The 21392-nt window shown below is 39.2% G+C and overlaps 2 protein-coding genes across 8 annotated transcripts in view; one reads left to right on the forward strand and one right to left on the reverse strand.

The window, feature by feature from the left end:
* PPARA (peroxisome proliferator activated receptor alpha) overlaps positions 1-21392 on the forward strand; it is a 173815-nt gene that overhangs the window by 129527 nt on the left and 22896 nt on the right. For 2 of the 7 annotated variants that reach the window (XM_085233236.1, XM_085233242.1), the window contains 2 exons: positions 7278-7378; positions 9187-9253. The gene's annotated coding sequence lies outside the window, so the exon portion shown is untranslated. Of the gene's footprint in view, positions 1-4694; positions 4835-4925; positions 5052-7271; positions 7379-9186; positions 9254-21392 lie in introns of those variants that run through there. The other 5 variants (XM_010716016.4, XM_085233248.1, XM_010716042.4 and 2 more) reach the window with 5 other exon arrangements.
* On the reverse strand, positions 3153-21350 carry LOC116217114 (uncharacterized). Its single transcript, XM_085217305.1, has 3 exons — positions 21303-21350; positions 4268-5515; positions 3153-3911 (listed from the first exon to the last, which is right to left on the reverse strand). The coding sequence occupies exons 1-2, from the start codon at positions 21348-21350 to the stop codon at positions 4520-4522; spliced, it is 1044 nt and encodes a 347-aa protein (XP_085073431.1). The 3' UTR covers positions 3153-3911; positions 4268-4519.

Raw genomic sequence — 21392 nt, forward strand, 5'->3', positions numbered from 1 at the left:
GTTGCAAATACTAAAGAGGCTTGAGAGGGACAGTAAAGGGTTGCTTTAACTGGAGAGTGGGAAGAACGAAGGCCGAAAAATATGTTGCAATAGTAAATAATGAATAAGACATGAATCATAGTGATGGTGCTGTTGACAGAGAGGTTTTAAAGATGTCGCCCAAGCAGAGAACCTCAGTTTGACAAATGAAACACTAAATATGAAATGCAGACTGGGGAAAAAGAAGCAGCAGAGAATTTGCTGAGCCAACAGGGCAAAAGCAGGGAAGTGAAAGGCCTAGATAGGAAAAATGCTGTCTTTGAAGCAGGAAACATTTAAATAGTATTCAACCTGCTAAATCCTACTGAATCTGGTAATAGAGTGCCAAGTGAAACCAAAACGCACAGGAAAGGAATCTTACACTGAGGGAGGAACAGGTTTGGATGAGAGGTAGAGTGTATTTAGGAAGGAACCAAACAGATGTTTGTTAAGAGTACTTGCTTGCTCCTGTAAACTATTTTCAAGCTAATATACTTTCCCCGATGGTTGCTTGACACGTTACAGAAGCGTCAAGAGTGGGCTTCCCCTCCGGAAGATCTTGGACAGGGCTTCTCCCTTCATTTACCCATAATATATGAATCCTCTGTTAATGTAAGAAAAGTGTTTGCTCACCAACAACAGTTTTTCTTAAAACAAAACAAAACAAAAAAATCACCTTTTTATTAAAATGGAGAAATGAATGAGTTACAGTAATAATGTTGGGGGAACTATCTCATTAAGTAAAGGATAAATCCACAATTCTCATCATTGTTTTCAATAATAGCCAGCCAATAGCAATTATGAAAGCATCAGCATGAAAAGGATAGTGTTTATTAGACAAATTCTAACACTTTGGGCCAAGAAAGGTTAAATGGTAAGTTTTGAGCAGCAGCATCTTATATTCAGACAGGAGACAGGAAGAGATGTACTGACATCTGGAGCGTTTGGTCTTGAAGTTCTGACAAACAATGAACTATTTCACTACTAAGTAAGAAGAAATGAGTAAATTCATTTTCAAAGTTGGATAGAAATTATTTTAGAAATGACCATCTTGGTCCACAGCTTACATCAAGTGGAACAGCACCTTAAACATCTGTAATGAAAATTAAATATAGTTAAATATAGCTATCAACTTTAATCTCTTATTTTGTAGGAAAAGTAAACCTTACTTAGACAAAAAATAATCCAGTATCTACAGAGTTTTGTGGAAATTTTGGGCTTGTGTAAGCCTGTAATCTGCTCCTTGGTTCTGTCCAGGACTTGTCGTATTAAAATGAGGCAGGTGTGCTTGAGATTATTTATCTTAGAACGTGTTCATTTACCACTCTTAGAAGTTTGCTCTAATATAGCCCAGAGACCTGCATCTAAAGCCAACCAGCCCTCAAAGACAGCTTGCCCTAAAACAACAGTTAATCCCAGCACAGACCTTTCTGTGAAACTTCAGCCGTAGGACAGGTTTTCAGTAAGAAAGGTAGGGATGGGCTCATCTCACATTTGCCTCTGTTTCACTAGTTCGCTTGTGTAGGTGGGTTGATTTGGAGAGAGAACCAGTCCTTTAAGAATAATTTGCATATTGCACATGCACGTAAGCCATGTATTTAACTGATATAACTCATGTTGTCATCTTCCATTTATTATCACTTGGGACTTTTGGCTTCATGTTACTCTGACAGATCACAAGTGGGCAGGATTCAGCCTGCACAAAATTATGCACAAAAAGTCTTAAATTACACTCAAAAGTTTTTGTATACTTCTGTTAGTGACTTCTGTTCACATAGTGTGTTCTCTTGTGAGAGTCTGGCCACCTCTTTTCCTTTAAGAAGAGTAATTCAGTTAAACTGAAATAATTTTCAGTGAGTGAACAGTAGCTTATCATTAAATCATTAGCCACAGAAAGAGAAATGGAACTTGTGTGCTTTTCCAGCTTATGAAACACTGGATGTGCTGTTTGGGGCTGCAGTTTCTGTTCAGATAAGTGCCTAATAGGAAGGCCCCACTTTATGGCTTGTAGTGACCTTGTTAAGAAAGTCTTTCATGATGACACAGCAGAACTGAGACACATTGTCTGTTAAAATTCCTATCGCTGGATAAGCAAGAGAAACCACAGCAAATATTTGAGCGCAGGGACAGCCCACTTCCTGCATGTCACCAGAGACAGAGGAGCTGGCAAAGGCACAGCGAGCCTCTGCTGATCCCATTCCCAAAGTTGTGGTCCATGGTCTGACTGGATCCGCTCACCTTCTTCCACATGGATGCTGCAAGACTCCCTGCCTGTTGTTTAACAGCCAGGAAGACATTCTTGTTTTGCAAATGGAAACATTTTATTACAGAAAGACTACGTGTGATGAAGACCTCTGACAAAACCAGCTAGATGCTGAAAAGATGGAAAATCAGCCACTGCACAAGTCTGACTGCTTGTTTCACAATTGTCAATCCATTGAGCAACACCAATATTGTTATTGCACATTAATAGAATGCAACACTAATTATAGCTTATTCCATCTGAAAGCCTGGTAAATAATCTAATTTCAGATTTCTAAAAGCTTGCACATTTGAACAGCTAATGGATGTTTCAGATACTTAGTGTTATTAAGATTTGAACTGTGATACAAATTTATGCAACCCTATCAGGAAGCTGCATGCAGAATCACTTTCAGTATCAAAGAAATCAGCAAATATTTGAAATGCGAGATGTATATAGTGCAGATACATCTTGCAACACCAGCCATTTTTATGGACAAAACACATTTTATGGAAAAGAAAACATTTCCAGAGGAGGGGTCTTGGGCTACGTGGTACTCTTCACTGACTGCTGCAGACAGAGGCCGCTGCAAGCTTGGCCATCAGAGAGCGTGGGAGGGGGAACCCATGGCTTGTCAACAGGAAATGGCCCACAAATTACTTTAAATTCCAATAAACATTTTTAAGTTTTTACTCAGTGTGGGATCACATTTATGTGCAACCCAGTAAAACACATACGAAACATCTCTTGGTCCTCAGAAAAGATGGCTAAGCTCAAGAGCTAGGGCAAAGCCTAGACAGCCTGGCATGCTTCTCACTGGAAAAGCAAAGCCCTGGCTGTGGCAAATCTCTAAAATTTGTAAATTCAAAAGGCAAAAGCCTGCAACTATAGCTTTTTTTTTTTTTTTTTAATTTTACTGTAGTGCTTGTACAGTGCCATCTCCAAGACTAGCAGTAGAAGTATACATGTGACCAAAGCACCTAAAGCTAGGTAAATTTAGTTAGCTTCCTTGAAAGAGGGCAAAGATTAATATTTTTAGGAGCTGATCATTAACTCAAATCAAAACAAAATATATTTGTAATTGTACAGAAGCTCATCTTAACTGGTTATATTTTCAGGGAAACAAATGAAAAAAGGAAAAACAACAACAACAACAATAACTGAACAAAAGCAAACAATGAAAAGCTGATCTTCCCAGATAACATCTCTTATTGTCTCATTATCAGCTGGGCTCCCTTACATACAGATCGTGTGGAAATACGTAGGTGTTAAAATTGGGAATTAACTTTCTAAACCAGCTAATTCTTGCAGCACTGGGTGTTGGCCTGGCTTGAGCACAACTGGTTGAGAAGTTGGGCTGCCTCCAGAACACATTTGAAAAGGCCTTCAAATACTGTAATGTCAGCTTTCCTTAGCTTTGGTTTTCTGCTGTTAGCAGATGCTGTTTATTAATTTCCACTGAAGCATGTTCTCTGGTTGTGCCACAATCTCTATCATTGCTGTTTCTGCAGTGAGTGCTCCAGCATACAGGTCCATGTGCTTAACCTAGAGGCTGAGAAATGTATGAAACTGAAGATGGTGCTTGCTGTAATGCAGCTGAGGGCAGAGCTGCCTTTCTTTCCCTTCTGGTCCCGTGTTTCTATTTTCTGAGCTGTAGGAATAAAAATAAGCAGAAGCCATGAGCATATGCTCAATATATGTAAATGATCTTCCCTTTGGAAGCACATGAAACAGGTTGTGTTTTCTCCATAGACTACTCCAGACAGTAATGAGCAAGAATATGAAATTAACAGTGCAATTATACAATTACAAAAAGCAAGCTACTGATACATATATATATATGTTTTTTTTTGTTTGTTTGGTTTGTTTGTTTTGTAGTGATAACCACAACAATTACGAGGATAAAGAAGAAGTGTAGTATTCATGAAGCAGTCAAGGAGCAGTAATGAGGGGGGAGGGGGAAGGCTGACTCCTTTATAAAACCGCAGCATTTGTGTTTTGCGTTACCTTGAGAGGATTTAAGAGATTAAAGAAATGAAAAGTCTTTCACAAAGCTTTGTTTAGGTTCATGCCGTTTGTTAGTGAAGAATAGGGATTTTACATTGTAGATGTTGCCTTTACTTCCAGAACAGAACGAAGCTCCTCATCTCCATGTCCTCGGGCCCTACTCACGCTCCCCCTAGACACTGCCAAGGCCCTCAGGGAACAGCCCCAAAGCGGTTCTATCCCCACGGCACGCTAAGACCCCTTTGCGCTTTATTAGGCGAGAAAGAGCTCGGGGGGCCGCGCTATCGAAAGACGGGGCGAGGGCAGCCCCCCGTGTGGGTACCGCGGGGCGGGAGGGCACCGTTCACTCGCCCCCCTCGTGCCGCCCGAGCGCCGCGCCTTCACGTGAGCGCCCGGCCCCTGCCACAAATAGCTCGGGCGGGCGGATAAGAGGACTGCGAGCGCAGACTTTGTCCCCACACGGCCGCCTTCGCTCTCCGCCGTTCCGTCTCTCCGCACCGCGGGGCTTTCTCCGCCCTTGACTGAAAGTTTCAGCGTCTCAGTCTCGCCTTCTCTCTCCCGACCGCGGTGAGTACCGGCGCGGGCGAACGGACGGGAATCGAAGCGGAATGGCGGTGAGAGAAGGGAAGAAGGGGGCGAGGAGGCACCCAGCGCCGCCGGCACTCGCCCTACGCCCGCCCGCCGAGCCAATGGCGGGTGGCCATGGCGGGGGGTGTGTGCCGCGACCTCACTTCCGGTACCTGTCACCGCCGCCCGGAGCCGCTCAGCCAGCCGCAGGAGCGGGGTACTGTGTCCCGGGAGCTCGGGGGGCTGCTGCCGCCGGGGGGCTGCTCGGGCCGGGAGCCGGCGGGCCCGCGGCACCGGGAGGGCGGGTGCGGGCGGGGAACGCGACGCCGCCGGCCTCAGCCCGGCCGGCCGTGCCCGCGGGCGGAAGGAACGCGCGGCGCTGCCCGGGGGCAGCCGCTGGACGGGCTGGGGGGGTAGAGGGCGCGGGGCGGGGGCGCGGGCCGGTTCTCCCGTCTGTTCTCCTTGTGCTTTGCCGTGTTGTACGCTGCGTCCCGCTAGCCGAGGCGGGGAGCTGCTGGCGAGGCGATGCTGTGGGTGCCGGGAGCTGAGGGACGAGCGAGGGCCGGCCTTGAGTGGGGCTGGGCTGGAGGCGGGGGGCAGCGTTAGGGGCTGTGCGGACACGGCGGGTGCTGGAGAGCAGTCGGGGTGGCTCGGGTTGGAAGGGTCCGTAGTTGGGAGGACCTAGTTCCGGCGTCCCCTGCAGGGCTATAGAACACCTGCAGACTTTCCTGTTAGCATCTCACACTAATTATTTTGCTGAAATTCGCGCGGTCTTTGCAGGTAGTAAAGCGGGAAGCCGTAAAAATGCTCCCTTCATATATTTTTGAATCGCTGTCTTAATGCTGAGGATACCTGGCGGAGCGCTGGGACTGAGGGCAGCGGTGGTACATGTGATGTGGTCACACGCTGCTCAAAGCTAAACCAGCGTCGTAACCTTTGTTCTCTGGCATGAGCCGCCCAGCCAGCAGCCCTGGGCTCTTAGTAGCTTTTCATGGCAACTTTTTGGTTTTTACGTAGCAGAGTGTATAGTTTCAGCAGGTTGAGTGCACACGCAGACCTTATCAGAGGTTTGTACAACCGCGTAAATAGCACACTCTCTTGCTTTTCCCATCTTTGGAAGGAGGACTTGACATACGCCAAAAAAAGTTCTTATCGGTCTGCTGATGTCCTGTATTGACTCTCATCCTGCACAGTCAGGCGGCATAGAGAGTTCTGTTGCCTTGTATAATCCCATGTGTCCTGAAAACCTGGCATTTTTCTCACCTGCAGTTCAGCCCACTGGGTTGTTGTTGTTGTTGTTTGCTTGTTTGTTTGTTTGTTTTTCAATATCTTAATTTCCTGTGCATGTCGCTCCAAACTGTATTGCTTTCAAAGAGAATTAGGAGGTTTAAACCATGCAGTAGAGGCTGCATTTCAGTTGTTTTTAATAGTTTATTTTGGGTGTTATAAAAACTTTAGGGGAGAAAACATCCTACAGCACAGTAGGATAGGTGGCCCAGGGTATTCATCTTGTTCTGGAAAATGGATTATAGTGCTTACTGTTTGCCTGAATTGATCAAAGAGGGGAATACATATATATTTTTTATTCTCAGTGTTTTGAAGAAGCTCTTTCTTCAGATTTGTAAATAACACCTTATTATTATTATTATTATTATTATTATTATTTGTTTTTTAGTCTCCTGTTTGAAATGCTTTAACTTACCTGCTGAGATCTGAGCTATGAGTTGTCACTCTTGCAACTGGAATATCAGTTACAAGATATATCCAGGAACAAGAGAATGCCATACTTGTCTGGAAAAATAAATAATGCTGAATTTATATGTATTATAAATGAAAACATTTTCTTGCAGTGTTTTGGAATTTTAACATTTTTAATCAAATCTGGCATCTCTTGCAAAATCTCCTTAAAGGTTTAATTTGTGTGGTTTTGAGCTGAATGGAGCCAACTTAATCAGACTATAATTTATTTTTATAGCTATGTATGTGCAGTTTTTTTTTTTTTTTTTTTTTCCGCTGTAATGCTTGTAACTATCTACATGTTACAATAAAATCTCTCTCTTTGGGGTGTGATTGGTAGCTGAAAGGCCAATTGCAAAGACGTCTTGTGGGATGCATGTGTGTGCTCCTCAAAAACCTTAACAGTTTGTCCACATAAACACTTGAACACTTGTGAGGATGCTCCTTATGAGTTGTTTTACAGTATATAGTGAAAATACCAGAAGGCTTTCAGTGAAGTGATCTTGAGTGCTTTTAATTATTTACTTTTAATATGGAGAAAAAAAAAAATCTGAATGCTATTGGGACGTACCAGTCATAGACCCTAGTTAACTAGATGTCAGTGTAGTCCTCATGTAAAATTAAGCATGTATTAATAGCCTCAGTCATTTAAAAAAAGAATAGTATTCAGCTTTTTTTTTTTTTTTTTTTTTTTTTTTTTTTTTAGTGAAGAGCCACTTGCTATCACCAATGTGCACGTGAAATGGAAAGGGAACAGATTATGGAAAGCAGCTTCTGTTTCAACCTTGCAAGATGCTGCGTGAAGTGGTAAGTGAATATGTGGGCTGAACTACTTGGGCAATGTTCCCAAACTACTAGAGAAGAAAAAACATTTGAGGAAGTGTATCTGTAAGGTGTAACTGATGTAACAATAGTCAATCGACCAAGAAAGAAATCTGAATAAGTTGTGCAAACAGTTGATAAAAGGAAGATCGTGGAGAACAGAATAAGTAAGATTTCCTTATGCTGTGGTGTCCATTTTCTGTGTTGAACTTCTCCATAGAAGGAAGTGTGTAAAGGCGTTATCCAGAAGAATTCTGACTTCTTAATATTTTTAGAAGTGTTTAAGAGTGTTCAGCATCTCTCAGGACCAGGCCTATGAAGTTAAATATTGAACAACTCTTCTTTGAAGGAGAACGCTGAATAGTCACTGAATGAAAAAGTACTTATCCTGTAAGCTTAGACTCTAAATAAATCAGCACTGGACTCAAAATAAAGTGAAAATCGCTCTGTCTTAAAAAGTGTGATATTTGGCATGTTTGTCAAACTTTATATGGATATAGGCAGATTGCTGTCTGACCAGATTGCATGTGGCATTGAGATGTTGCCAATTGTGATTGGGCTTCCTCATACCAGTTCTAATGGTTTCTGCTTATGAAACAGTATTTATTTATAAGAGCCTTGCATATATATTTTAAATATCTGTGAAGTATAATCTGTATCCAATGTAGGGCTCTCTATGCATAGATTATTACAAATTATAAAATACTATTCAGCAGTTTTCTAATCCTGATTTAGGCTTGTTACATCACTGTGTTTCTTCGATGTGTTTTAAAGTGCTCTACATGCATGCTGTGGAAACTTGTTTGTACTTTGCAGTTTGAAAGATGAGAACTAGCAAAGAGGATAGTTCATTCTGTTGTGCTATATTCACTAAATATATCATTTTAGATTCAAGTTGTCTCATACCTGTGGAAATGCTGACAGCATGAGATATATTTGCAAGCATTTGGCAGGTTAACTGTCCCTGTCTAGAACTGCTGATGCACAACAATATTTGGTTTTCACAGAATCACAGAATGGCCAGGGTTGGAAGGGACCTCAAGGATCGTGAATCTCCAACCCCCCTGCCACATGCAGGGCCACAACCTCCCCATTTAAGTTGTGTAAATTTATATATAAATGGAAAGATTAATTATTATTAAACTTTCCTAATAGCAGAATAATCTTGGTCAAAAAAAAAAAAACAAAACAAACAAAAAAAAAATATCTGCCATGAGAAACTGAGAGTAGTTTCTTGGCTCTTAGCAGCTGCTGAAGTTGTAAGGTTCCAGCCAGCTGTAATGCATGTGAAAATAAGTTAGTCCAATATTTTTCTATTTTGTATTTTCATATCTCTATAGTCCAGTTTGTTGGTAAGTATATAAAGGGGAATCAGAGCTGGTGTTCGGTGAATTGCTGGCTGAATAAATTATTCATCTAAATGTGTAAAAAACAAACAAACAAACAAACAAAATGTGTGTGTGTGTGTGTATATATATATATATATATATATATATATTAGAGCTGAGAGCATCTAGTGTTGTGAGTAGCTTAGAGTTTGATGTGTTTTGCATGAAAAAATGCTGTCGCTATCTGTCCTAATGTTATTTAGATTAAAAAAAAAAAAAAAAGTCATTTGAAACTACTCTATTAAGGCTTCGAAAGAGGGTTTACTTCTTGGTGGATTTATCTACATATCTAGCACAGTGACACTGTCTGAGAAAGTTCTAAATCTTCATGTAGAGTTGTATTGTAGTTCATTTTTTTTAACACATAGACTGCTACATGCCTGTTTTATTTTAATTATTTACCAGAAATGACTGATAAAACAATTCACAGAAGAAATCACTGAACTTAAACCAGAATGTGAGTGTCCAGATGGTAAGAACTTTTGTCTATTAGTAAAATCTCTTTGAAAGTGAAGACTACTATTACTGTTGACGCTTCCTAGTTGCCTGTTAGTTACAGATTCAGCAAGAATGTTACTAAGCACATGGCATTAGAGTAACATTATGGGCTCATGGAGAAGAAAACAAAACCTTCTCACATCTTCATTCAACACCTATGAAAAATGTTTCTCAGTATAGTTAGAATGAAAAGTATAGTATGAAACCACTTGGATTTGAGGGTGGAAATGTGGAGATGGTGAGTGCTTTGTCAAAAGAGGCTGATTTAGAGACTCCTGGTTTATTGTCAGGCAGTGCTTGATGGCATTCTTTGCCATGGAGCTGGTGAATGTTCCATTACAACCGTCTACAAATCTACCCACTTGTGAAAATTAAAACAAAATTTCAGCCCACAGTTCATAGTGAATACTGTGGGATTGTTGGCAGTTTTCAGGGGAGGATAACAGGAACTACACACTGCCAATGTAAACATTATGTTTCTGATGAAGGCTAGAACTAGATTTGTCATGAAGGTTAGTAGTTCTAAGAATAATATGAAAAAATAACTGGTATAGTTATGCACAGAATATTGGATACTGATACTTGGTCAGTATAGTTGGAAAAGTTTGAAAGTGGATCTTCAAATCATTTTTAGTCTGTAGATACATACAGTTTGGAGTCAGTGTGCTGTGTTACTGGGGTTTTCTGGGTGAGTTTGTTTTTTTTTTTGTTTTTTTTTTTGGTCAATGCAAGATGCTGTGTGGATGCAGTTTCACTAGAAGAGAGCCGTATAAAGAGGAGGTTTCTGTCCCTTGTTGATTCTGACAAGCTAGTTACAGAGAATTTTGCTCTGTGAGTATACTTATATTATTAAGCTGTACATGTCTGAAATTTGAAAATGGTTTAGTGTGAATGCTCGTATTACATGTAGCTGCCCAAAGAGAAGAGCATGTAAGAATTTTGAGCTGTTTTTTTTTTACCCCTGAAAATATATTATTTTATTTAATTACTTATTTATTCTCATCAGAGCAGAGACAGATGCAGGCCAGATGAACTAGAAATAAGTCAAGTATTAGCTTTACAAAAGAGGTAGCTGTGAGATGAGAATAGTTTTTAGCACAGGATGCTGCTTCTGAAAAAGGCAGCAGCTGCACTTCTTATGTACTGTGCTTCCATAGAGATGTACAGTGCCTGTACATAAACAGGCCAATGTTTTCAAACAGCTGCTAAATGTTGAACTGTTAGGTGTGTGTTTGGGGCACCTGATTTTCAGCATTCTGCCATAATTCTAAGGTTACAGGGAATTGCATTTTCTCTACAATAAATTCTGTGAGAATTCTTCAATAGCAGTTATCCTTTAAGAATATAGAATTGCTTATTTGGCTGCTATCAATCATTTTATTTCTCTTCTACCTGGTGTGTATGTATGGAAAAAAAAAAAAAAAAGAAGAAGAAGAATAGAATGGGGTGTCCCCTCTCTATTGTTCCTGAGAGCCCTGCAGCAAGAAGTGCGATTGCATGGCATGGCTGGAGCTGATCTGGCAATCGCTGTTGAAGATCAGTCATGCTCCCACTCATGCTTCTCTCCTTTGCTGTCGGCTCTGTGGTTCTGTCCCTCCTCATTGCTGCCCTTTAGTGAGTCTGTTCAGCTATCTCTGTCTATTTACATTTTTCCCATGTTATGTTTTTTATGTTTTACTGGAGCCAAATTGTTTCACTGAGGCTGTGTCTATACTAGGTAATAAAATATGACAGGGACTGTTCTCAGAGCTAAGTGGAAAGGTTGCACTCTAGCTTGGGTTTCTTCCCAAACCAGAGTGGCTGCATCTGAATTGCCAATGGAGAACAGTTCACTGTTTGGCCTCTGCTGTCCCCTTAACCCTGCCTGAGCATTCATCTGGGAGAACACCAAGCTGAGATGGGCCAAAATGGTGTCAAAGAGAGCACTAACAGTGTTGCTCGAGCCTGTACTCTTGACTTTGTTTTATTTACTGCTATACCTGTGGGCAGGGAGATCAGATGGGTGTGAGAGCCAACACAAGGGCAGGCTGGGACTGCAGGGTTGGAAATGAAGGAGAGGGAAGGTGGAGGACTGGCAGTGTCAGGGAGCGATGGCAGGGGTATTCTTTTGATGTCAGAGAGCTATTGGATTACTTAACTGGCCGTACCCTTAATGCAACTTTATTTTGCAGCACCAAACTTCTGTTTGACTCTGCAGAAGGCTATAAATGCTGTATCCCTATAGCTGATTATCCAAAGTTTGATCAGTCAGCTAAAATGTCTCATGAAGTACGCTACAAAGTAATGAAAGTATATATATATATATATGACTTCATAAACAAGATTTTTTTTTATCCTGATTGTTTCATTAGTCCGATAGTTTTTGTTCCATCTTTCTGTAATGTAGTTGTTTCCTAATTTAAAAAAAAAAAAAAAAAAAAAAAAAGGGAGTGGTGGCAGGCAGGCAGCAGTGGTGACACTGCACTGAATACAGTGCTGTTAAACCAGTAGGTAGATACCTTTCATGTCTTGCAAAGGGCCAACGGAGAGCTTAGATGTTAGGAAAATAATTGGTTGTATTTTGACGTTTTTGATCACGCAGGAGTGAGAGGCTTGTGATCTCTGTACTGTAGTGAGTGACCTGATTTAGAACTGTGAAGTCATGTGAATCAAGTATACCCTCTATCTGACTTGTCAGTAGCCTGGAAGTACAAGTGCTTGATGTCCATTTGCCAAAAAATGTAGATCCATTGCATTCATACCCGCTGACAGGACTTCAGTCTGCAATGTTAATTCGTTGTAGGCTTTGTTTCTGTGATAAAATGATCATGAAGAAAAACTTCTTATGACAGGAATTTCTAAATTACTGGAACAAAACTGAAATGAAAGAATTTTGTTTCTCATTGCAACTAGGTGCTCTGAGTTGTGGCGTGCCATTAAATCAAATTTAGTTTATTTTTAGCAGGGTTTTTTGATGTTGTTGTTTGGTTGGTTTTGGCTTTTGTTTCAAATTTAAATGTAATCACTGAGTGATGAAAGCCTGTAAAAATACTTTGAAGGAGTGAGTAAAATCAATACCCTGAAGAATAAATAAACCAGCCTCCGGATGCTGTGTATAGAAGACATGCCTACTGGTAGAAGAGCATGAAAGCCAACTCACTGGGATTTCTCTATTAACTTTCAAAAGAAAAAGGGGACTTAATCACTTAATCTGTAATATTTTGTATGAAGGTCAGTCTCTTCTATTGGATAAAAGTCTTACTAAGTTGAAATTAGATTATCAGATATGTCTTGCTAGATGTCTGGGCAGGGGAGTGAAGTTTATCAATGAAATAAAACCACAGAAAACAGACAGTGATGTTCTTCTCCTCTAAGAAAGCAAATTCAAACTTCTTGAATCTCTTCCAGAAACAGATGTGAATTTCACTGTAGCTTTTCAACCAGCAAATAATCATGGTCTGTTATGTTTGATAACGAATCATGCAGGGGGTTGCAGATGGTGAGAAGAGTGCAGCTGTGCAGATACTACAGGAGCTGAGATAGAAGACGGGAGGACTCAAGCAGATGAAGGAGGTGTTTTGAGGGTGGGTTAACATGGCTTGTGAAAGAGAAGGCTAAGACAGCTGAAAGAGCATTGAAGCTAAGCGTGCTGGTGTAAAGCCAAAAACTGAAATCTGAGATTTTGGGATGAGGAGAGTGTTGGAGGCGGAAAAGATCTACATGAGGCAAAAAGACTTTTTTAGTGTTGCTGATATCTAAATCAGAAGCTGCAGCATTATATGTCGAAGTAACTAGGCGTTTGTACTGAACCAAAACAAGGAGACCGAGCCAAGATGGAACTCTAAGCTATAGATGAGGCTTCCTTTTAAAGAGGTACCTTTCAAAGGAATGCCAAGCATCTGTAGGAGAGCTACTCTAGTTACACATACAGATGCAAAGTTGTGGGTTTTTTATTTTGATTTTTTCAGGATAGGGCCTGTATGATGAAATCAGAGATGGCAAAACTGGGGAGTTTACCAGGTGAGGAAGCTGTGTCTGACAGGTGCCCTAAAAAGGGGAGACAGCAAGTCTCAGGTTGTGATTGAAGAACAGGTAAGATTCAGTCAAAGCTTTGTGTTATCTTAAAGATAAAAGGAATAGTCTTGAAATAATATGCTAGAGAATCCAAATCATCCTTCACCTTCTTGCATTAAGTAACTTTACTTGAATCCATCTTTTTGCTTTTTTTTCTCTCTCTTTTTTTTGGGGGGGGGGAGGGGTTATTAAGCATTGTTTCAAAACAATAGCTCTTTGCTTTATTTGGGAAGACTGTTATTACAATCCCTCTAAGAACTAGTATTTTTGCCTACAAGTCAGAAGTCCATAGCCAATGTGATTTTTTAACACTATTTCAAGGACAGCCAATTGTCTTTTTCTTAATAGAGTATGTGATTACGAATGAAGGACCCTGTGAAACTGTAGAATACTTCAAGTACTGACATAACTTCAAGCATCCATCATACAGTTTCTGCGATCTACAGATCTTAATAAATGTAAAACTAACACTGAAATCAAACTGTAGTGTGTATATATATATATATATATATATATATATATATATATATATTTTTAAAGGGGAGTAAAGTATCAGAAGAACTATGCTTCAAAATTGCTATGTTAATAACCATCTTTAGGATTATTTTATCGTATCTTTTAGTCTAGTTACTTCAGAAATTCAGAAATATGCATTAGAGTTTGCCTTCTTCTTCCAATGGCTTTGAACCTGCAAGTTTTCAAACCTGCAATTTGACAAATGACTGGTGGTTGCAAAGGCTTTGAAGTAGTAGAACTTCTATAGAAGTTGGAAGCTGGAAAGAAGAAAGGAAAACGTGTTATTGACCCCCCTGAGGAAATGATGCAATATGAATTTGAAAATTATCTGTACTGTTTGGCCTGTCAATTGCCAGTTGGCACAGGAGCAGTGGTGAGCCAGTTGCAACATGCAGCCCTGAGCCAACTGCAGCATATGTACACTGTTTGTCCAGTCAGTAGTTCAGAGATGTGTGGGGAGAGGTAGCTGGAAGTATGGTGAGAAAAGGAAGATAGGAAGACACGATAGGATGATGTAGGGTGACAATGGTATGAAAATATTATGACTTTGAAAGATAATCAGTAGAGATCTAAGCTTTTTATTTCTTACAACAGTTGCCCTTTTTCCAGTGTTTCGGTGCTACTGACAGTAAAAAATATATATATCAACATGAATGTTACCTTCTGCATTTTTATACTGTCACAACTTAATACTGCCAAGATTTTATCTCATTGCTTGAACTCATGAAGTTATGTAAAACTTCAGAAATCTCGTTAGCAGGTAACTCAAAACTACTTGGTATCCTTAAAATATTTTAGACTGTGTTGCAGAGTATCAAGCCTGATATTAGGTTATATTCAGCTGAAGTATTTTTGTTATAGGAACATTTCTTTGCTGTCTTGAATAATCAGCAAAGATGAAGTCATACCACAAAATGAAGACGAAGTCATATCACAAAACAGTTTCTCAGCCTTCAATTTACTTGAAATTTAAACTGAAGGCAGATATTTCTATTTACAACACAGTGAGAATTCTTAGTCCTAGGAGTACGTTATTACCAGTCCTGCCAATAAGGTATTATTAACAACACATACCAACATATACAGCACATGTAAGGCTCTGTGAAGATGAAATTAATTCTTACACTCTACTCTGTAGAAATGCATTTTAAGACATCTGTACATATACGTGAACCCTAAAGACTGTTGTAATATTATTGAAGGTTTAGAAATTGCTTCTCACTGAATCATCAAAGTATTCAGTTGATTCCATAAATTAATGACAATTGATTTTAATTTCTTCTTATAAATATTTTCTGTCTAAAGCATCTCATTTGTTAGCAGGAAAAGTTACGTCTTTCTGAATAGGACAACCGTGTGTTGTTTTTTGTTTTATTTTTTTTTTTTTAATCAAGTACATGAACAAGTAAAATTTCTGAATTATAAATGTTTATATTGCAGTATCATCAGTAAGTGTAATGGAAAACAACAAGAAACTTGCCTAGCACAGCCTCTGTGTGTATTAGATTATAATTTCAATTGACAATTTTATTTGCACAGATGTCTTTAATTTTTAAGCTTCTGAAGTTTATTTTTACCGCATGTAGTAAAAATGTGCTCTGCAGGAGACTTAGCAAGAGGCTTACATTTTATTTACTCAAAAATTGATTATATTGAAGATAATCATTTAGTCACCATGTTAAAATGCAATTTGTATTTGCCTCTTGCTCTTTTATATCTTTATCCTTCAACAAACGACGTTACTGTAGAATGTCAGAGCATGGTTAGAATGTCGTTGAGAATCACTTTGCGTAATCTAAGATGCATTACTCACACGTGCAAGGAAACAATTGCAACATTTCAATTTAGTCTCAACGATCTGGTTTCCAGTGAGGAGCAAGTTAGGACAGATGTGTAGGCTGTTTGTAAATGCTGTATGCATAGAAACAGACCTTGACTTGAACGTTAAACCTATATATATAGGTTTAATATATAGGTTATATATATATATATATATATAAATTAGAAAAGAGCATAGAAAATAGTTTAGGACATCTAATATATGCATGTAGTTCATAAATAACAATCTTTTTTTGTTGTTTGTTTGCTTTGTTCAAGTTATTTTAATTCTGGACATAGTATACATAAGGTGACTTTAACTGTGAATTGATTCAAACTATTGGCTTAGGTAATTAACTTGTCAGTATCACAAAGATAGATAAGGAGTTTGGGGACAGATGGGGAAAATCAGAGAGCTTTGAGTTGATTAATGTGATAATAAAAATACAGCAGGTAGTCAGAGAACACATCTGAGTGAATGTGACCTTGTTCTTGGATCAAATAGCAAATACAAAATGTCATGTTTGTCTGAATGTGACCTTGCATTGGTTCAAGTATCAGTCATAAATCAAATCCTAGATTTTAATGTACATGCATAGAAAATGGCATCTTAAACAGTACCTAATATCTTTGGTTGTGGTCTTCAGATACAAGTGTTTGGCAAAAACAAAAAGCATATTTGTGCACTAAATTGTTTGAGCTGCATTACCTTCATGGTGCTGTCATAGGTGATTTAGAATCTGTAAAAGTTTGAACAGCAAATTGCTATGGCTGCTATGATTAACACGTAATCATTTGAATCTCGCTCGAGTATGGAATGGTATGTGTGTAATGTAACAGTGACCTGAAGAGATATGGACATTGACACAGCATTGAATAAAGAGTAAATCTAGAGATTATGTGGAGAGAGGAAAAGAAAAAAAGTGTGTTGCAAGCACAGAAGTATATATAACAGCGAAGTGGAGTTTTTATTAGCAACTGTGGTGGGCTGTTAGAAGTACATGGGGAACTGTATTTGAACTTGAAAGAGAGCACGTATCAGAGTGCACTGGTACACCAACTACACTATAGCACAGAGATTACTGAGTTGTGCTGTGTTGTGTGTTGTGTGTACTGCTGCAAATTCTTGTTGTCCTTTTGAGTATCTTGTTAAAAAAAAGTTAATTTATGTCCATATTTATGCCTCAAAATACTGGATATTAGTAACTCCAATCTGAATATTTGCTTTATATATGTTGATAACTAACATGGTAAACTGAATAATCTTCCCACATACTGTTGTCTTGGTAGGTGTTGTTTGTTTGTTTTTGAAATGCTAGTTATTATGTGCCTATTCTGTGTAGGTTGCCCTGAAAGTAGTACCTCCTATTTATTTCCATGGAAACTACAACAGCTACAAAAAGCTCAATAACACTGTTCGACAGAGCAAATTCTCTTCTCCAAAATACTGTTTTTCAACACATTTGCTACCACTAGCTATACATTTCTGCCAGTGATGAACACGAGCTCTTCGTTTTGTGGTGTGACAGCTGCGCATGGCTGCCTGAAATGTGGCTTGTCTTTCAGATCACTGTCACCACTGCTGAAACACACCACCCTCTGCCTCACTGTGTTAACATTCATGGTTTGGTGTCAGTAGATGTTTGGCAAGCACCAATGAATGTCAGTGGGTACTTTTTTTTTTTTTTCATGGTGGAATTCACTGACACACCTCTGCTTCATAAGCATTCCATGTCAAGCACCATTTTGTCAACACTGCCCCTCTACTTCCATCTGTCATAGAATGGTAGAATTGTGGAATCATTTGAGCTCAAAGGGAGCTTTAAAACATGAGATAGTCAAACTCCTCTGCAATGAGCAGGGACATCTACAACTAGATCAGAGCCCCATCCAGCATGACCTTGAAGGTCTCTTCACCATATCTCTGGGCAATGTGTTCCAGTGCTCCATTACCCTTATCTTAAAAGCAAACAAAATAAATAAATGAATAAATTCCTTTTATCCAATCTAAATCAGTTTGAAACTGATTTGCTTGTCCTATCACAATAGACCCTGCTAAAGAGTCTATCCTCTTATAGCACTCTCTTTAGATACCAAAAGGCAGCTGTTAGTTCTCCCTGGAGATCTTTTCTCCAGTCTGAACAGCCCCAGCTATCTCTGCCTGTCTTCATGACGGGGGGGAGGGGAGGGGTTTTTCTAAAGAATGGAACTTTGGAACCAACTGTTGCACAGCAACAAAATGTAATAGAATATTGTCAGTAAGGAATATTGCCTCTACTGTTGTACGACCAATATCCACTTCTGACACTGTAGATCAACAGAATAAATTAGGAGACATTACTTTTGGGGCAGCCCTCATCTAAAACTAAGCAATCATCAACCATGTGTCAGAGGTCATTATTTGGTATTAAAGTGGAATCATAAACTGGATAGCTGGAGTAGGGGGGAAAAATAATCACAAATTGCCATTTTTTCAGGATTTCTAGGGATTTCAATAACAGAAATCAAAGCAATAGTAAAGACTTTTCCCCCAGATTTTCCAGTTAAGACTTTGGTGATGCTTGTTTTAGAGTTGGGTATTTTCTAGAGAAAATGGTTGTATTGGCTGGGTTGTATTGCAGATTAAAAAAAAAAAAAAAAATGCTACTTAAAGAAAACAAAAGTGAAGGATAACAGTCTTGATTACAAAAAAAACTTGATAGAACATTCCGTAGTTTGTTGACTAATGCTGCATTCCTGACTATTGAAGTTTTAAAGGATTCAGTAGACACAGATTTGAAAGAGAGATTTAAATGTTTTACTTTGACATGTAGTGATTTCCGACAAAAGTTTGTGTTCAGAGCTCGTTAGGGTGAAAATAGCTCTGATCTTTCTGTTCCAAATACAGAAACAGCTGAATTAAAACTTTACACCTAGAGAGGAAAAAAAAGAAAAAAGAAAAACTCTCTGATTGTCCTATTGTTATTCCATACATGCATGCAGACTTGAAACTATTTGGGCTTCATATCAATTCAAGCAACAATACAATCTCCATTCTTTACAGAAATGAGCTAAGTAAAACAGAATTCTTCTTTTATCAGAAAGATCCAGATGCAAGTTTGAGTACTGTCATATTTGTTACATCTGATGTCTATTTATGTGGAAGAAAGCAAGCATGACTTCAGATAAATGTAGACTTGAGGCAATAGACCTGTAAGTCTTGTCTCTGGAGCCTGAAGGTAAGATTGCAAAACCTTTATGTCCCATTGCTGACGAAGTCAAATCTGGCTCCTGTTGTTCAAGCGGTTTGCAGTGGCTGATTTAAAGACAGGCTTTGGATCCCATCATATTGATAATTTAAAACTGTGGTATTTCTTCATATCATAAGTCCAGATCTGTCTGCTAGAGGTTGACTAGTCTAATGTTGTGGATCAAATACAGAACTCAGATGAAATATATTTTCAGGTGTAGTATAAAGTCAGTGTAAATGTCATGCAGGTAAATTCAGAGTGTTCTCAACTGAGTTCCCTCCCCCCTAATTTGGGGGGAGAGTTGTTGAATTTCAGATTTCCTATTAGAAAGCCATTTGATATTTTATTCTTTCTTTGAGCTAGATTATACCTCTCATAGTTTCCAGAACTGGAAATCTTAACACCGTTTTTTGTTGTTTTGTGTTTTTTGAACAGGAGGAGGGGTGATGAGGGTGGAGTGTGTTGTTTCAGCTGAGAGTAAATGCCTGTACCTTCCATTTAGTCGATTTCTATGAGAGTTTTACTGTTGGAAGAGCAGTAGATAACGGGGATATGTGCAAGTTCCCCTGCTGATAGGAAGCTTCTGTGGCCATATCAATAGATGATTTTTAATACAGAGGCTGTGTGAGCTATAAGGGGTTTTCTGCTCTCCACAGCCACTTGAGTGGAAGGGCTGCTTTTCTTCAGGCAATGCAAGCACTTGACTTAGCAGTCTAGGCTATTGGTACAATTACTGGATTCTTCAGAGAGGATTTGGTCTGCACATACACCTATGTCTGTTGACTGTGCAGCACACTTCCCTCTCCACAAGTGCTTATTTCTGCTCCATGTTTGAGGCAGCACTCATATTTGTAAGACTTTGCAGTAAACTGGAACAGGGAAATGATCTGGTGGAAGAGCTCTGGAAATGTTGGCCTCAAAGACCAATCAATCACACTCTGGAAAATTCATTGAGTTTTGCTCAGTTCGGATGTGTGCATGAGATGCTTGTCATTAAGTGAGGTGAATACCCCTCTTATGTCTGTCCACTGCAAATTGATTTCTGCTTTTATAATTTTTCTTCTCCGTCAGTAATTGCTTCATTTGTGTCAAAGTTAGAGGGTATTCCATTTGGAACACTTACCTCCTGTGCAGTGTTGCTGCTGTTCTCTTGCAAGTTGAAAAGCGCCCTTGACAAAACAACTTTTATAACTACTTATACATGTGTAGTGAATGTGTTACATAATTAAAAATATCAAAGGAAATTATCAGTATATAAGGATGAAGATATAGAAAGCATCTGAATAGTTTTAAAGCAAGTATGTTGTATTTAGAAGAGAATGAGTGGCCCTGTTCAGAGAAATTTATATTTCTTCAATATAATAATCTAGGCAATGAAACTCCACTTCAGAGAGCTAGGACCCGTGAAGTAGCTTCTCCTTCTGCCACTACGTCTTGGGAAAAGGCTGCAGGCATGTGCCAGCAGGATTGAGACTGGCTCAGTAAATGCAGAGTAGTTGCATAGTGCCTTTGCATTTTTTCAGTCTGTCTCAGTTTTTTTGTTTTTTGTTTTCCATTGCTGATTATCCACTTTTTTTCTCCATGTATGTAGGATCTGTCTGAATTTTCATAACTGAGCAATCATTTCTATTGTGTATTTGAGGCTATTTGGTCTTCATAGATTATGATATTGATGCAAATGCTAAATTTTGAACTGTGATTTTGTATGTTATGCACTTAAGGAACACTGTTGTACTTTTCCAAATAGCTGGAAAATATCTGTTCTGCTTATGTCACTTGATTTTAAAATCCTATCACTTTGCCTAAATAAGCCATGTTGGCCTTCTCAGTAATTTTCTTCCAGTTGTGGTGGGCTAATATTTGGTGCTTCAATGCAGAAGGAATGTGTATTCCCCTGGCAATCTGACACAGTACCTCTAGTTGAAGAGTACTTCTGTTTAGTGCAATGTACAGTCTGTTGTGCATGTTATACTGTTCACACCTGACCTGTCATTAGTCAGCATTGCTCATGTGCATCTTCTTACTCTTGATTTACTTGTACAGCATGTTAATTCATGTTTTAATTCTGTCTTTACAAGTGCTTCCTTATGGTGCTGACCAATGATTTATGTTTGGAAAAGCACTGGTGATTTTCAGTATGAAAATCTTGCCTTTCTTCTCTCTTTCTGGATTGTGTCTTTTAAAATCCGATAGGACAGAAAAGCCTGGGACCCAAGAAATATTGCCTCCTGGCTCAGTAAGTTCTATTGGGGTTTGGCTCAGTAATATAAAAACAAACCAATATTCCCATCTTGCAGTGTGTCAGAGTTCTGACAATACATTCAGTGTGAGATTAGAAGTATGTTATCTCTTCATCTCCTAATGCAATTAGAGAAGCGTCTTCAGGGAAGGAAAGTTAAAACTCACCATTTCATCATGCTCCTTGGCTTTCTGTAAGCCAGTGGACTCTGGCATGTGTCCTTCCTTTAAGAAACTCTAGTGTTCCTCCATTTCTGT

This window comes from Meleagris gallopavo, chromosome 1, assembly GCF_905368555.1.
Source record: "Meleagris gallopavo chromosome 1, MGAL_WU_HG_1.1, whole genome shotgun sequence".
NCBI classification, from domain to species: domain Eukaryota; kingdom Metazoa; phylum Chordata; class Aves; order Galliformes; family Phasianidae; genus Meleagris; species Meleagris gallopavo.

Excerpts from the sequence above, each read along its gene's own strand:
- LOC116217114 (XM_085217305.1), bottom strand. The coding sequence starts at position 21,350 with ATGCCAGAGTCCACTGGCTTACAGAAAGCCAAGGAGCATGATGAAATG. Across the intron at positions 5,516-21,302 it reads CCAAGGAGCATGATGAAATG|GTCCTCCCAACTACGGACCC; the intron begins GTGAGTTTTAAC and ends CGCCGGAACTAG.